Consider the following 17500-nt stretch of genomic DNA (forward strand, 5'->3'; position numbering starts at 1 on the left):
CACACATACACACACACAGTCTCTCTCTCTCTCTCTCTCTCTCTCTCTCTCTCTCTACCTGCCAACCTATCTATATATGTCCCTTCTCTCTCTCTCTCTCTCTCTCTCTCTCTCTCTCTCTCTCTCTCTCTCTCTCTCTCTCTCTCTCTCCGGAACATAATTTCTTTAAAACCCCACCAAAATTAAGCACGATATTCCGCTTAACCCTTTCATTACACCTGCTTTTTTTTTTAATTTATTTTTTTACCTTGCCTTTCACCATCTATTCACAGGTAAACTTTTTTTGTCATTCCTCTAAGTTCATATTTCGTAAACTTTAAACAGGAATTATGAAGTTGAAATTATACACGACATTTGCTATTATTATCCCTCTCTCTACTGACGGTCGAGGAGGCGTTCAGTGATTGGTCTGTCCGTCCGTGCGTGCGTGGATCCGTGCGTTCGTAACTCCTGTGGGCGTGATATCTCCTGACCTCAATGACGGATTTCCACCAAACTTTTGTCAGTGATGCAGTATAACGAGATGATGAACTGATTAGGTCAGCTAGGTCAAGGGATCAAAGGTCAAGGTCACAGAGGGAACTAATTAGGTCAGCTAGGTCAAGGGGTCAAAGGTCAAGATCGTAATGGGGTCGGAACTAATTAGGTCAGCTAGGTCATGGGTCAAAGGTCATCATAATGGGGTCGGAATTAATTAGGTCAGCTAGGTCAGGGGTCAAAGGTCATAATAATGGGGTCAGAACTAATTAGGTCAGCTGGGTCAAAGGGTCAAAGGTCAAGGTCATAATGGGGTCGGAACTAATTAGGTCAGCTAGGTCAAGGGGTAAAAAGTCAAGGTCATAATGGGGTCGGAACTAATTAGGTCAGCTGGGTCAAAGGTCAAGATCATAATGGGGTCGACTTAGTTTATCCTCGTGAGCGCGACATTCCCTGAACCCCTCGACGGATTTCAGCCAAACATTTGTCAGTGATACAGTATGAAGGGGCGATGAATTGATTAGGTCAGCAAGGTCATGGAAGGTGTATAAAGAGTCCGTGTGAAAGGCTTAGCGGAGGCACACCAAGGGATGCTCTGGGTTGACATTTCGGGGCTCGAGTTCTCAGTGTGTCATTTATAAAAGTTTTAGCACGATGAGCTGACCTAATCCTCAAACTTACCTGTTTTTTTCTTTTAATCTTTCATTTTAATTTCTATCTGGGTGTCTTTCTGTTAAGCCTCAATAAATTTCTAGCTTAGTGCGTATCTATAGTCTCCTTATTTTGACTTATAGTTGGGATATCTCCACCTTGAATGCTGAGTCAAAGGGGCTCCTCTTGGTCGCCTCTTACAAGCAGGGATACTAGGGACGTATTCTCCCCCCCCCCTTTCCCCCAAGGAGTAATTTCCATGTCTTAAGGTGTATGTAGGTCAATGTAAGTCCCCCCTCCCGCCTCGTCACTGCCCTACATATATACAATTCCTCTATAGGTTAGTCCTTCCTCACCCTCTGCGTGACTTGCTGCTCAAGGTTGTGTCGTGGAAGATTAGTTTGTGTTGTATACCTCAGTCCTCCCTTGTTTGTTTACATTTTCCCATTTTCTGTTCTCTATTTCTTGCAGATTTTTATTATTTATTATGGTAGTAGAAGTAGTAGTAGTAGTAGCAGTACTAGTAGTATCATTAGCTTTGCCAGTTATTATGGCTGTCACACGATTTTACTAAGCCTAAGAAAAACGTGGGAACCAAAATGTAATACACACACACACACACACAGATAAATATATAGATAAAAAGATAGATAGACAGACAAATAGATAGACAGATAGATAGACTGATTGATGGTTAGGTCCGTTACCCTTAGCTACCACGGGAAAACATCACGAAAATACAATACAGAACTCCACATGACTAAACACTGCAAAATTTTTCACGTCAGCAGTTATAAGCACACCATATATATTTTTTTTATTTAACTGTGGACTGGAGCAAAAAGAGCGATTAATGAGGAACCTTTTAACTTAACAAAACCTTTTTATATTTTTATACACCTGTTCTAATAAATATTTCTAAGTCTACCTGAAGTTGGTGAGGTGAAAGGTAAGTGAGCAAGTTTTTTTTATTATTATTATTATTATTATTATTATTATTATTATTCAGCTGACAGGTATATGAGGGAGGGGGGAGTGAGTTGGGGGAGGGTAGTCAAATGGTGGGTGACAGAGCGACTTGGAGGCGTTTTGTCTTCGGCCACCCTTTGCGGGATTAGGGCGTCGGGCTATAGATAGATAGATAGATTTTTTTTTTCACATCATTCCACATCGTTCATAATATTTTTTTCTGAAAATTATTATAAATTCTCTATGTACAGTAAATGCGTAGTGAAGATGGTGGCAGTCTGCATAAATAACGTACAAAAGGATATTAACTAGTCATATCCAGGATTAAATCGCTAAGGAAGTGGTGTTAGGGAATTAACCGACGGGAATACGAGCCAAATACAAAAGGATATTAACCAGCCGTATCCAGAATTAAATCGCTAAGGAAGAGGTGTTTAGGAGCTTTCTAATCTGACGGGAATACGAGCCAAATACAAACGGATATTAACCAGTCATATCCAGAACTAAATCGCTTAGCAAGAGGTGTTAGGGAGTATAAGCCTCAGTCCATTAGTGGGAGAATCGATACCCGTTCCCAGCAGTTCAGTTTGTTTACATTGTGACGTCATCAAAGCCGCCATTGCTAGGGCCCCGGAAGAAGCGTATTGGCGAGCGCGGGGTTATTTTGCTGCGTGTTTTGGCGATTTATTTTTCACGAATCTCTTTCTTTTTTTTACAATGTATGGTGTTAGGTAAATGTATTATTATTTTTACATAGCGTAATTTATTTTTTATTGACTTTTATTTGGGTATAAACTGACATTCTTTCACCAATACTGAGTTGTAAAGAGATTAACGCTAGAATATGCTACCTGTCGAGAAATGCAGTGTTATTCAGAGGCTGCATAGTCATAGCTATTATCTATCTATCTGTCTATCTATCTATCTATTATCTGTTTATCTATCTTGTTTGTCTAGTGTCTGTCCGTCTATCTTTATATTTACCTGTCTACCTAACAAATCTTACACTATCTTATTCTAACACCCCTTTTCTCACAACCTGTCTATCTATCTATTTGTCTATCTATCTGTCTATTTGTCTATCTGTCTATCTATTAATTTACAAGTGTATATTTATATATGCCCATCAACCTATCTCTAACCTATCTCACTATTATTCTCACACTCTCTTTCTCTCTCTCTCTCTCTCTCTCTCTCTCTCTCTCTCTCTCTCTCTCTCTCTCACACACACACACACACACACCGTTTGATCACTGCAGTGGTAATAACTCCTCAGCTATTTTTATTTATCTTGGTTCATCTCGTGTTCTGGGGAATGGTTTGGGATGAAAGCGAGGTCATGGGCCTTCGACACGCTCTCTCTCTCTCTCTCTCTCTCTCTCGTGTATTCTTTAAGGGAAATTTGATGATGATGGCAAGGAAGACAATGACAACGAGAAATAATAATAGTAATAATAATAATAATAATAATAATATGTTCTCCACTTTTTAATCCCGGAAGGGGTGGCCACAAACATATCACCTCCACGTCACTCTACCCTCCACCACTCTCAGGAAGCCTTCTCTCCAACACCACCACACCAAAATACCACCATCAGGCTGCCCTTTCCCCAACACCCACACCTCAACACTAACACCCTCTCCCCCTCCCACAGGTCAACGTGGATGAAATGAACGGCCAAGGTCTCCCAGTGTCTTTTTACCTTTCACCTTCAAGCAACCCTCTCCCCAACCCCCAACCCTCCACCATCAGGCAACCCTCTCCCCAACCCCGCCTCCACTAACACCCTCTCTCTCTTCCCCCCACCGGTCAACATGGATGGGATGAACGGCTAAGGTCTCCCAATGTCCTTCTACCCTCCACCATCTGGCAACCCTCTCCCCAACCCCACTAACACCCTCTCTCCCCCCCACAGGTCAACATGGATGGGATGAACGGCTAAGGTCTCCCAATGTCCTTCTACCCTCCACCATCTGGCAACCCCCCCCAACCCCCACCCTCCACCATCAAACACCCCTCTCCCCAACCCCACTAACACCCTCTCTCCCCCCCACAGGTCAACATGGATGGGATGAACGGCTAAGGTCTCCCAATGTCCTTCTACCCTCCACCATCTGGCAACCCTCTCCCCAACCCCACTAACACCCTCTCTCCCCCCCACAGGTCAACATGGATGGGATGAACGGCTAAGGTCTCCCAATGTCCTTCTACCCTCCACCATCTGGCAACCCTCTCCCCAACCCCACTAACACCCTCTCTCCCCCCCACAGGTCAACATGGATGGGATGAACGGCTAAGGTCTCCCAATGTCCTTCTACCCTCCACCATCTGGCAACCCTCTCCCCAACCCCCACCCTCCACCATCAAACACCCCTCTCCCCAACCCCACTAACACCCTCTCTCCCCCCCACAGGTCAACATGGATGGGATGAACGGCCAAGGACCCCAGAAGCCAAAGGTGTTTACATACAACGTGGTGTTTGAAACCGAGGCGACGCAAGAAGATATATTAGAACATTCTGGGATTCGACGGCTTCTAGATATGGCCATAGACGGGTTTTCGTGCACCGTGTTCTGCTATGGCCAGACCGGTTCAGGCAAGACCCACACCCTCACTGGACCCCCCCATCTTGTAAGTGGTCCGGAAGGGTTCGATATTGGTCTGGAAGGTCTGGAATCACTGGCAATTAGGGTGTGTAGGGACAGGAAGGGATAATGTCTGAAAGGGGTGGAATCACTAGAAACTTGGGTCCGAAAGGTCTGGAGTAAAGGAACTGGAGTCTGGAAGCTCTGGAATAAACAGGAACTGGGGTCTGAAAGGTCTGGAATAACTAGGAACTGGGGTCTGAAAGGTCTGGAATAACTAGGAACTGAGGTCTGGAATCACTATAACTGGTTTAAGTGGGCTCGAAATTGGCCTGGATGTTTTGGAAAGGTCTGGAATCACTAGAAACGGGTCTGGAGGAACTGGAAGACCTACAATGAAAGTCTGAAAGGAGGGAAATGTGGTCTGGAAGGGTCTGGAGGAACTGGAAGGGATAAAGTCTGAAAGGGGTGGAAGGGTTTGGGTAAAAGACTGAGAATTAAAATACTGAAGTCTTACGCGATGGAAGAGAGAAAAACTAAGCGATTGCGAAGTTGAGGAACTGAAGTCTGAAGGGGCTGACAAGGGGCTGGAAGAAAGTCTGAAATGGGCTGGATATGAAGTCTGCTGGAAAATGAGACCCGAACTTGGTAGAAGACTAGAATTTAACAGAGGGAGAGAGAAAAAAGGCTGGAATCAATCTTTATAGACTAAGAAGATGAGTAACTGAGATGTGAAGCGGCTACGAGGGGTTAGAAGATTTAGAAATAGGGCAGAAAAAGTAAGAACAAGGCATCTAGAAGGGATAGAAAGACTGGAAACTAAGATCTAAAGGGAATGACAGACCTAGAATTGAGATTTGAAAGCAGTTAGACAAATTAGGAGACTAAGAGTAGAAACTGAGATGTAAAGGGAATGAGATGGCTAGAACTGAGATTAGAAAGGGTTTAGACAAATCAGGAGACTAGAAACCAAGGTATAAAGGGAGTGAGATAGCTAGAAGTGAGATTTGGAAGAGGTTAGGCAATTCTGAAAAGTGGAAGATTACAAGGCCAGGAAGATTAGTTTCTATGGAGGCTAGAGATTAGAATTTATGTATTACGGGGCTAGAGGACGCTAGAAATAGGTCTGAAGGTCTAGGAAGTGATGAAACTGAGGACTAGAGAGGTTATTAAGGTAGGATCAAAAGAAGTGAACATTATAAAGACCAAAAATTACTGTATATGCTTTTTTTCCCTGCATGCCTTGTTACAGAGTTCCTTTACTGGCAAAAATAGAGAAGTTTATTCTTAATTCTCATTCCTCCTTCAGTAGTAAGGATAGAGAAGTTAAATATTTACTACCTTTATGGGTACCTAAAATAGCTGTCACAATTTAGGAGTTCCCCTTATCCTTCGCTCTCAAAGAAAACGGGCACTTCATCTTACATTAAAGTCTCCGGATAAAGTAAGACCAGTGCACTCACCCCAAGTAGCTCTGGAAATTCGTAACACCTGTCCTTTAGCAATTTATTTTCATCTCTATAACATTTGGTATATAATTAATGAAAACATGTCCAAATTAGACATAAATACCATACGTGTTTTGCAAAATAAATCGCTACGGAACAAACGTCACGAAATTTCCACAACTGCTTGGAATGCGGATAATCTTATGTGTGTTTTCTTGGGCATGAGTGAATATTCGATGGATCTGCTGCATGATTCACAACTATGCAAGATTCGTGTGATTTTTTTCTGATTTTCTTCCTCACTTTCATGTGCACAGGATGAGTGATTGTGTGTGTGTGTGTGTGTGTGTGTGTGTGTGTGTGTGTGTGTGTGTGTGTGTGTGTGTGTGTGTGTGTGTGTGTGTGTGTGTGTGCATTCAGCACGAGTGTATGTATAAGTTTCTGCATTAAATAAGCAAAACTCAATCAATCTAACAAATATAACAATTTCAACTAAAAAAACAAAACAAAGTTGCCACAGAAATATATTGATTAACATTACACAAGAAATACATCAATAAATATTAACACAATTTATCATTTATTCTCAGCATGTTTATTAAAGTTTATATTCATTGTAAAATTAATAAGTAACGTCATGAATTAAAATATGGGTTAAAATCTATGAATATTTATTTTTAGCTTTTTTTTTTTTTGGATGGATTGTGAAAAAAAATGCTTAACCCTTTGAAAACGATGACGGAAAATTTTTATTCTTGTTAATATCAAGGTATTTTATTGATTTTTTGGTGAAACTGTTACTGAAGAATGTAAAAAAGTCTCTAAGTAATGATAATAATAATAATAATAATAATAACTGTAATAAAATTAATGATAATAATAGTAATAATAATAAGAATGGTAACAATAATGATAACAGTAGTAGTAGTAGTAGTAGTAGTAGTAGTAGTGGTGGTGGTGGTGGTGGTGGTAGCATTAGTAGTAGTAGTAGTAGTAAAAATGATATAGGAGTAGTAAAACTGATAACGATAACGACAACAATGACAATAATAATAATAATAATAATAATAAAATAAAAATAATAATAATGTTTTTGGAGCTCAATAAAATCGTGTGATATAACAAGAATATAATCAAAATAAGTCATCATACTTAAAAAAAATATATATATATAAGAATTAGCACACTATGAATGACACTGCACACATGGAGATTGTTGCCCCCTCCCCTCTCTCTCTCTCTCTCTCTCTCTCTCTCTCTCTCTCTCTCTGTTAACCTTTCTATCAAATGCCTTCCTTCCTGTTAACCTTTCCTTCTCTCTACCACTCTTTTCATTCTTTTATGCCTCTCTCTCTCTCTCTCTCTCTCTCTCTCTCTCTCTCTCTCTCTCTCTCTCTCTCTCTCTCTCTCTCTCCTCTCTCTCTCTCTCTCTCTCTCCTTTCTCTCTCTCTCTCTCTCTCTCTCTCTCTCTCTCTCTCTCTCTCTCTCTCATCTGCTTCTCAACTTCTCCACTTTCCTATCTAGAGTCCTTCCTTCTGTTCCCACCCTTACTCAACACTTCCCCTTTCTCTCTGTCTGCTTTCCCCCCTCCCTCCCTCCCTCCCTCTCTCTCTCCCCCCCACCCCCACACCTTCACACCCCCTGACCACACCCCAATACCCCCACCAGTACAGTCCTACGCCCCACAACTCCGGGAGACACGCCAAGACCGTCCCAAGGAAATCATTCTTCACAGTCGATGTAAGTCTAAGATCTTTTCAAACTTTCTCAGCCTTCGTCTTAAGCTGCTTCCTGGCTTATTTCTATTTATTTGGCTTATTGTTCTGGCTTTTTTGTGGCTTTTGAGGTACTAAAAAATTAAAATGGCTTTGTGGCTCATGAGGTATTAAAATGAACGATAGATAATGCAACTGTATATACTTTCAATTCCATTTCTCTAAAAGTAGTGCGTTTGGCTATCTTGCATTTCTCGCTTTTTGTTTTCCTCGTTTTCCGGGGACACGATATGAGGCATTAAAGCAACTTATTAAATATTTATTGTGCGCATTTTTCTTATCAACACTTCAAAAATATCACACACATTTATTTATTTACTCATATATTTATTAAATCATTATATATATATATATATATATATATATATATATATATATATATATATATATATATATATATATATATACCCGCAAATGCACGCCATTCACCATTCCGAGCATTAATACACAAATAAGTGTATAATTAAGTAGTTACGTTACATACACCTGTTTATACACCATTAGAAAAGAGGCTAATTTTTTCTCTGCTTCTGTGTCTTCGTTTTATACCAAAATTCCGTCGCTTGCGAAAATTTAGTAGAAATGTAAATAAAATGTACATACACGATACACAGACACTAAAAAAAATATTCTTTGTTATTAATACAGCTACTGCCTACTGAGACTGAAGCTGAAGTGTTTGTCTGTTTGTGTTTGTGTTTGTGTGGTGATGCTGTTTGTTTGTTTGTGTTTGTGTCTGTGAGTGGCTGTGTTTTCTGTTTACAACTGTTCTGTATGTTATTTTGATGTGATTGTGTTTTTTGGTGTGAATGTAGTTTTGGGGTTGTTGTTGTTATTGTTGTTGTTATAGTTGTTATTGTAGGTAGTTATTTTTGTTGTTGTTCTTGTAACTGTAGTCATTCAGTTATTGTTGTTATTATCGTAAGGGTAGCTTCACGTTGTTGTTATTGTTAGTTATTGTTATTGTTACTAGTTATTGCTGTTGTTATTGCTGATGATGTTGCTTTATGTTATTGTTGCTGTTACTGTTCTTGTTATTGTTGTTAGCAATTGTTATTGTTGTTGGTGTAGCTTTACGTTATTGTTGTTGTTATTGTTATTGCAGTTATTGTTACTGTTGTAGTTATTGTTGTTCTTACTGTAGTTAGCTGTAGTTGTTGTTTGTTATTGTTCTTGTTATTGTAGTTAATTTTTGTTGTTGATAAATGTTGTTGTTGTTTTTGTAATTAGACAGTTAAAGTAGCAGTATTTTTTGTATATGAATCGGAAATTGAGAGAGAGAGAGAGAGAGAGAGAGAGAGAGAGAGAGAGAGAGAGTGTATAAATGAACAGAACGAGGAAGTGGTAGAGAGAAGGAAAGGTTAACAGGAAGGAAGGCATTTGATAGAAAGGTTAAGAGAGAGAGAGAGAGAGAGAGAGACAATGACTCGTATTCTCGTCGGTTAAGGAAGCTCCCTAACACTTCTTCTTTAGCGATTTATTTTTGTATATAGCTGATTATAATATCCTTTTGTACGCTACATTTGAAGAGCATGGCGGTACTGGAAGGATTTAAGTACTACAGAAGAGGGCAGTAAGGTGTAAAAAACAAAATAAATCGCCTGGGAAAAGGTGTTACGGAGCTTCCTCAATCAACGAGAATAGGGGGTAATGACTGTTGTAGATGGAGAGTAAAGTGTAGTAAAATAAATCGCTTAGGAAAAGGTGTTAGGGAGCTTTCTTAACCAACAAGAGCGGGTAATGACTGTTGTAGAAGGAGAGCATGGTGTAATAAAATAAATCGCTTAGGAAATGGTGTTGGGGAGCTTAGACGAGTGGGTCTTGTTAAAACTGCTATAGCTTTTGTTTTTGTTGTTGTTAAAAAAAAAATTGTTCATGTGGATTTTATTAAATTGCATTTTGATCATTCTTGTAGGGGTGTATTGTTTTTGTTTATTTGTTTATTGCTTTACTTATTTGTTTATTTGTTTATTTATTTATCAAGCATGCTATTGTTTTTTATTGCTTTGTTTATTTTCTTCATAATCACGCATGTTATTTTTTTCTTTGCTTATTTGTTTATTACGCATGTTATTGTTTGTTTTGTTTGTTTATTGTTATTTTTTATTGTTTTTTTTTGTTTATTTGTTTATTATGCATATTATTGTTGTTTATTTAATTAATTTGTTTATTATGCATGCTACTGTTTTATTGTTTTATTTGTTTATTATGCATGCTATTGTTGTTTATTTATTTGTTTGTTTTGCATGCTATTGTTTTCGTTTTTTGTTTATTTGTTTATCATGCATGCTATTGTTTGTTTGTTTACTTGTTTATTAGGCATGTTATTGTTTATGTTTATTTATTTGTTTATTAGGCATGTTATTGTTTGTTTTTGTTTGTTTATTTACTTGTTTATTAGGCATGTTTTTTATTTATTTATTTGTTTATTAGGCATGTTATTGTTTGTTTGTTTATTTATTTGTTTATTAAGCATGTTAGTTTGTTTTTGTTTGTTTATTTACTTGTTTATTAGGCATGTTATTGTTTATGTTTATTTATTTGTTTATTAGGTATGTTATTGTTTGTTTTTGTTTGTTTATTTACTTGTTTATTAGGCATGTTTTTTATTTATTTATTTGTTTATTAGGCATGTTATTGTTTGTTTGTTTATTTATTTGTTTATTAAGCATGTTAGTTTGTTTTTGTTTGTTTATTTACTTGTTTATTAGGCATGTTATTGTTTGTTTTTGTTTATTTACTTGTTTAATAGGCATGTTATTGTTTGTTTTTGTTTGTTTATTTACTTGTTTATAAGGCGTTATTGTTTGTTTTATTTGTTTATTTATTTGTTTATTAGGCATGTTATTGTTTATTTGTTTATTTATTTGTTTATTAGGCATGTTATTGTTTGTTTTTGTTTGTTTATTTACTTGTTTATTAGGCATGTTATTGTTTTTGTTTTATTTGTTTATTTATTTGTTTTATTATGCATGCCATTGTTTTTGTCGTGGTTAATAATCCTTGCTTTTGTGTGTTGTTGTTGTTGTGTTTTTGTGAGTTTGTGCTTTGTGTGTAGATCGATAGATACTCTGATAGATAGAGTGCTTGACAGACGGATAGATAGATAGACAGATAGATAGACAAAGTTAAACGCGGGTAAGTTTGTGATTTGTGTGTAGATAGAGAGATGCATCGATAGACAGATTCCCTGATAGATGGATAAAAAGATAGATAGATAGATAGAGACAGATACAGTAGATAGACAGACGGACAAAGTTAAACACAGGTAAGTTGCTACCTTGATGAACAGAGAGAGAGAGAGAGAGAGAGAGGGGGGGAGGAGGAAAATGGCCTTTTGATCACGTGACTCACCTTTGTTATGAGTCATGAACAGGTGTGTGTGTGTGTGTGTGTGTGTGTGTGTGTGTGTGTATGTGTGTGTGTGTGTGTGTGTGTGTGTGTGTGTGTGTGTGTGTGTGTGTGTGTGTGTGTGTGTGTGTGTGTGTGTGCATTTGCTTGAATAATGGGGTTTTGCTCATGTCCGAGACAGATAGATAGATAGATAGATAGATTGATAGACAGAGAGATTGAGACACACACACACACACACACACACACACACACACACACACACACACACACACACACACACACCTGCCCAAGCTAACCTACATAACAAAACACCTGTACACAAGATCGCAACACCCGACAATAACCAACTTATTCACGATTTCGAAGTTCGTTTCCAAGGGTTGTATGCTGTCTGGATGGCCGTGAGTTCAATCTCCGGCTAGGGTACGGAAAACCTGAATATCTGATTACAGGTAGATAGATGGATAGATAGGTAGATAGATGGATGGATGGATGGATGGATGGATGGACGGATAGATGGATGGATGGATGGATGGACGGATGGATGGATGGATAGATGGATGGATGGATGGATGGATGGATAGATGGATGGATGGATAGATGGATGGATGGATAGATGGATGGATGGATGGATGGATGGATAGATAGATGGATGGATGGATGGATGGATGGATGGATGGATGGATGGATGGATGGATGGATGGATGGATGGATGGATGGATGGATGGATGGATGGATGGATGGATGGATGGATGGATGGATGGACGGACAGATAGATAGACAGACAGATAGATTGACATGGATAGATAGATGGATGGGTGCATGGATGGATGGATGGACTGATAGATAAATAGGTAGACAGATAAATAAATAGATAAATGGATGGATGGATGGATGGACACATGGATGGATAGATAGAGATAGATAGATAGATGACAGGTGTTTGGACAGATAAACAGATGGACAGACAGATAGGTAGGTAGATGGATGGATGGATGGATGGATAGATAGATAGATATACACAGACAAACAGATAGATACAGACTGATTACGATAAGGAAATATTTCTTAAAAGAATCGGTAGGTTTTTTTAAGTTAAGGAAGCTCCCTAACACCTTTTCCTAAGCGATTTATTTTGCTTAGTACACCTTACTGTCCTACTCTGTGACAATAAACCCTTCCAGTATCACCATACCCTGCACAAACAACGTACAAAAGGGGATATTAACCAGCCACATCACAAAAATAAAAATAAATCGCTGAGGAAGAGGTGTCAGGGAGCTTCTTACCCTACGAGGAGACGAGCTGAAGACGAAGGTAAGGAGGCCATACATCTTAAAGAAGTGCTAGAGGAAAAATATAATACATTTTCAGATAACGCTTTCTTGCCTTCTAAATTCTTCTAAATTCACCTTCTAGTCATTCCTAGCTAAGAACAGGCTAACTTGTCCAACCTAGAGATTTCCTAGATAATGGGTGAACTTCCGTACGTAATTCCTGCTATGATGCGATTTATTCTTGCCAGGAAAATTTAACATACTTATCAATTTCTAACTTATATTCAGGACAGATTTCTAACTTATATTCAAGACTGATTTCTAACTCTTATATTTATCTATGACCATTCCTAGCATCTAAGACCATTTCCAAGACGAGGTACAGTTTCTTAGATGACCCTTTCCTTCTTACGAATATTCTTAAGTGATTACTTTAAGGTTAACGTAAAAATAGTTTATAATTAGCGTGGAACGAATTCTTACTAAGTTCAAATTTCTTCGTAAGTTTCAGAATTACAGGGTCTTTTGTAATTTATTGTATTTATTTATTTATTTTGTATTCTAAACTGGACGCTTTTAAAACTGAGCGAAAATATTTGATAAGTAGGTTAAAAATAGATGGATTTTCTTAATTCTTCGTCTTTTTTATACGTAAGGACAATGTTTAAAATTATTCTCATCTGTAGCTTAGTATTATCCTTCTTTAAGTATTTTTGTGAATGCATCTTAACTCGTCTATCCTACGTATCCCAAAGCCATCTCATTTTTCGCTCCCTCCTCCTCCTTCCCCTCCCTCTCTCCTCTTCTTCCTCCTCCCTCTCTCCTCTCCAATCCTTCTTCTCTCTCTCCCTCTCTCCTCTTCCTCCACCTCCCTCTCACTTTATTCTCCTCCTCCTCCTCCTGCCTCCTCCATCTCTATCTCAACCTCCTCCTCCTCCTCCCTCTCCCTCTCTCCTCTCCAACTTCTGTCCTCTCCCTCTCATTCTCTCCTTCATCCTCGTTCCTACTCCTTGCTTTTTCATCATCATCACTAACATCATCACCATCATCAACATCATCATCATCACTATTATCATCACCATCATCATCATCACCATCATCATCATCATCATCATCATCACCATGACCTTCTTCTCACCTAAACCAATCAGATTAATCTCAGTCCAATCTAACCTACATTAACCCAATCTAACCTAACCAAACAACCATTCAGTCTAACCCAGACTAACCAAACCCAACGCTACCCTAATCTACCCTACCCTACCCTCACCTACCCTATCCTACCCTCATCTACCCTAACGTACCCTACCCTACCCTGATCTACCCTCTCCTACCCTCATCTACCTTACCCTGACCCACCCCAATCTACCCTACCCTACCCTACCTTACCCCACCCTACCCTCATCTACCCTCACCTACCCTACCCTACCCTCACTTCCCTTCAGGTCACCTCCCCTCCCTTGACCTACCCCAATCTACCCTACCCTCATCTACCCCCTCCTACCCCTCCCTCACTTCCCTTCAGATCACCTTCCAATCTACCCTCCCCTCCCCTACCCTCTCCTACCCTCAGTTCCTTCAGGTCACTCCCCTCCCATCACTTACCCCACCGAACCTCACCTGTCCTCACCTGCCCTAATTACACCTGGCCTTTCACAGTTCGACAAAGGAGCGGATATGTTCTCTGAAAGCCACGGCCTCATCTTCCGGTCTTTCGTATACCTATTTAAGAGTATACAGGAGAGAGGAGATCAGGAGTTTACCCTCACCGCATCCTACCTTGAGATTTACAACGAGAAGGTAAGATGCTTGGGGGGAGGAGAAAGAGAGAGAGAGAGAGAGAGAGAGGCTGGGAAAGTGTGAAAATAGATATATAATGTGGGTGAGAGAGATATATAGATTCAGATGTAAAGATAATGAGATTAGGCCTAGAGATGTAAAGAAGAAATAAACAGAAGTGAGGGAGAGAAATAGATAGATAGATAGACAGATAAATAGATAGATAGATACACAGACAGCATGATAGACACAGATAGATAGATGGATAGATAGATAAACAGACAGACATATACAGATACAATAAATTAGAGTAACAAGAACAGACATAGGTGTATCAGACAGGCTTAAAATAAATACCCTATATATATAAAGTAAAATGGATAGCCCTAAACCAACCCCTTAGACACACAACCATCACTGTAACCATCCAGATCCCTAATTTATTCCTAAGTTAAAAAAAGGTAAAGAAAAAAGGAAGGAGGAGTGACAGGTTCAATTCTACCCATATTTTTTAAGATAGATCAATTTTTATCCACATTTTCTACCTGTATATATTATTTTACAACGCTGGGTGGTAACCATATAACCAAACCATACGTGCTTCCTACATGTCAACAGGTGGGTTGGTGGAGGGTTAGTGCCCCTCCCTGTAAAACAAATAACTCAAATGGCCACCCCTTGCGGGATTATGACGTCTGGCAATAGATAGATAGATAGATATATTTTTTCAACCCATATATTTTACTTATATATATTTTTTTTTCCACAGGTAATCGACTTGTTAAATATTGGAACGAATAACAAACCACTGCAAGTCCGCTGGAGCAAAAAGAAGAGAGGATTCTTCGTGGAAAATCTATTTGAGATTGAATGCGCCGAGTTGGATGATCTCCTGGCAGTGTTGGAGGAAGGTGAGATAGATAAATAGATGGACAGATAGATAGACAGACAGATAGATAGACAGACAGATAGAAAGACAGAATACATAACCGATTATTACAGGAAATGAACAAAAGACCTGGAGAAGTAGGATGAGCCAGATAGATAGAGATAAATAGACGGATAAATATTCGTACACTGAGAGAGAGAGAGAGAGAGAGAGAGAGAGAGAGAGAGAGATTAGGAAGCAGCAATGAAAAATAAGGATTTGCTATTTTAAGAAACCTTTTACGTAATGACTATACAAGCCTTCTTATGCTGATTACAGAGAGAGAGAGAGAGAGAGAGAGAGAGGGAGAGAGACAGACAGACAGACAGAGACAGACAGGCAGACTTCAATAATCATAAGAAAATAATAATTACAAAATACCACTTTAATATTTATAAGTACCTTCCCTACAGGTGTGTAAAACTAATTAGGCCTATAGCAACACCTCTCTCTCTCTCTCTCTCTCTCTCTCTCTCTCTCTCTCTCTCTCTCTCTCTCTCTCTCTCTCTCTCTCTCTTACTCAACCCATATTGCCTTTTCTGGGCCGCTATGTCTGTGTGTTCTATGTATCCTAATATTTCTCATCCTCAGTCTACCTCTCCAACAAGCTTCCTGGTCCCTCTCTAACATTATTCCCAGTACTTCTCATCCTCAACCTACCTCTCTAATATTATTCCCAGTACTTCTCACCTTCAATCTACCTCTCTAACAATATTCCTAGTACCTCTCACTCTCAATCGAACGCACAATCTTCCTCACAGGGCTAAGGAACCGGGCAGTAGCATCGCATAATATGAACGAATATTCCTCCCGGAGCCACACCGTCCTCACCGTCAACATTACCTCTGAGCAAAAGGTAAAGGAGAATAAAATGTTTAATATTTATTTCTTAATTAAAGAGGATGGAGAGTGAGAGACTGACGAGGAGAGTGTATATGAGTGAGTTGGAGTGGGGGAGAGGGAGGGGGAGGCCATGGATAAGATGGACGGAGTGGAGTGCTATATGAGAGGGGGAGGTGTGAGCTGGGAGCATGGCAGTGAAATGGTGTGGGACAAGGTGACATGGAGGCGATTTGTTTGTGGCCACCCCTTACAGGATTCTGGCAATAGACAGATAGAACTTAATGTACCGGGTATTTTTATTCTGAATTTTTAGCTCAGTGGAATTCCTGATATTTTTTTTTATATTTGAGGTATTGAAATATTTATCATTATTTTGTGGATATTATTTTTTAAGATTTTCGCTCGTTTCTTTTCTTTTGATCGCTTATATATATTTAGACTTTTTCCGTATTCCCTCACTTTCTCTATCAGTCTCTCCTTACTCTCTTACTTTCTCTATCAGTCTCTCCTTACTCTCTTACTTTCTCTATCAGTCTCTCCTTACTCTCTTACTTTCTCTATCAGTCTCTCCTTACTCTCTTACTTTCTCTGTCAGTTTCTCCTTACCCTCTTACTTTCTCTATCAGTCTCTCCTTGCTCTCTTACTTTCTCTATCAGTCTCTCCTTACTCTCTTACTTTCTCTATCAGTCTCTCCTTACTCTCTTACTTTCTCTATCAGTCTCTCCTTGCTCTCTTACTTTCTCTATCAGTCTCTCCTTGCTCTCTTACTTTCTCTATCAGTCTCTCCTTACTCTCTTACTTTCTCTATCAGTCTCTCCTTACTCTCTTACTTTCTCTATCAGTGTCTCCTTACTCTCTTACTTTCTCTATCAGTCTCTCCTTACTCTCTTACTTTCTCTATCAGTCTCTCCTTGCTCTCTTACTTTCTCTATCAGTCTCTCCTTGCTCTCTTACTTTCTCTATCAGTGTCTCCTTGCTCTCTTACTTTCTCTATCAGTCTCTCCTTACTCTCTTACTTTCTCTATCAGTCTCTCCTTACTCTCTTACTTTCTCTATCAGTCTCTCCTTGCTTTCTTACTTTCTCTATCAGTCTCTCCTTACTCTCTTACTTTCTCTATCAGTCTCTCCTTACTCTCCTACTTTCTCTATCAGTCTCTCCTTACTCTCTTACTTTCTCTACCAGTCTCTCCATACTTTCTCACTCTCTACCAATCTCTCCTTACTCTCACTTTATCTGTCTCTCCATACTTTCTCATTCTCTCTACCAATCTCTCCTTACTCACTCACTTTATCTGTCTCTCCATACTTTCTCTCTTTCTTTACCAGTCTCTCCTTACTCACTCACTTTATCTGTCTCTCTATACTCTCTTTCTCTACCAGTCTCTCCTTACTCTCTCACTTTATCTGTCTC

At 39.1% G+C, this 17500-nt stretch overlaps 1 protein-coding gene across 1 annotated transcript in view; it reads left to right on the forward strand.

The window, feature by feature from the left end:
- Positions 1 to 17500, forward strand: part of LOC145407522 (uncharacterized) — a 57714-nt gene that overhangs the window by 16931 nt on the left and 23283 nt on the right. The window contains exons 4-8 of the mRNA XM_080278446.1: positions 4512 to 4730; positions 7801 to 7866; positions 14198 to 14338; positions 15087 to 15228; positions 16007 to 16101. Coding sequence (XP_080134572.1) covers positions 4512 to 4730; positions 7801 to 7866; positions 14198 to 14338; positions 15087 to 15228; positions 16007 to 16101 — 663 coding nt within the window. The remainder of the gene's footprint in view (positions 1 to 4511; positions 4731 to 7800; positions 7867 to 14197; positions 14339 to 15086; positions 15229 to 16006; positions 16102 to 17500) is intronic.

Source organism: Coenobita brevimanus, chromosome 73, assembly GCF_032717465.1.
Source record: "Coenobita brevimanus isolate Jiangsu-jjx chromosome 73, ASM3271746v2, whole genome shotgun sequence".
NCBI classification, from domain to species: Eukaryota; Metazoa; Arthropoda; class Malacostraca; order Decapoda; family Coenobitidae; genus Coenobita; species Coenobita brevimanus.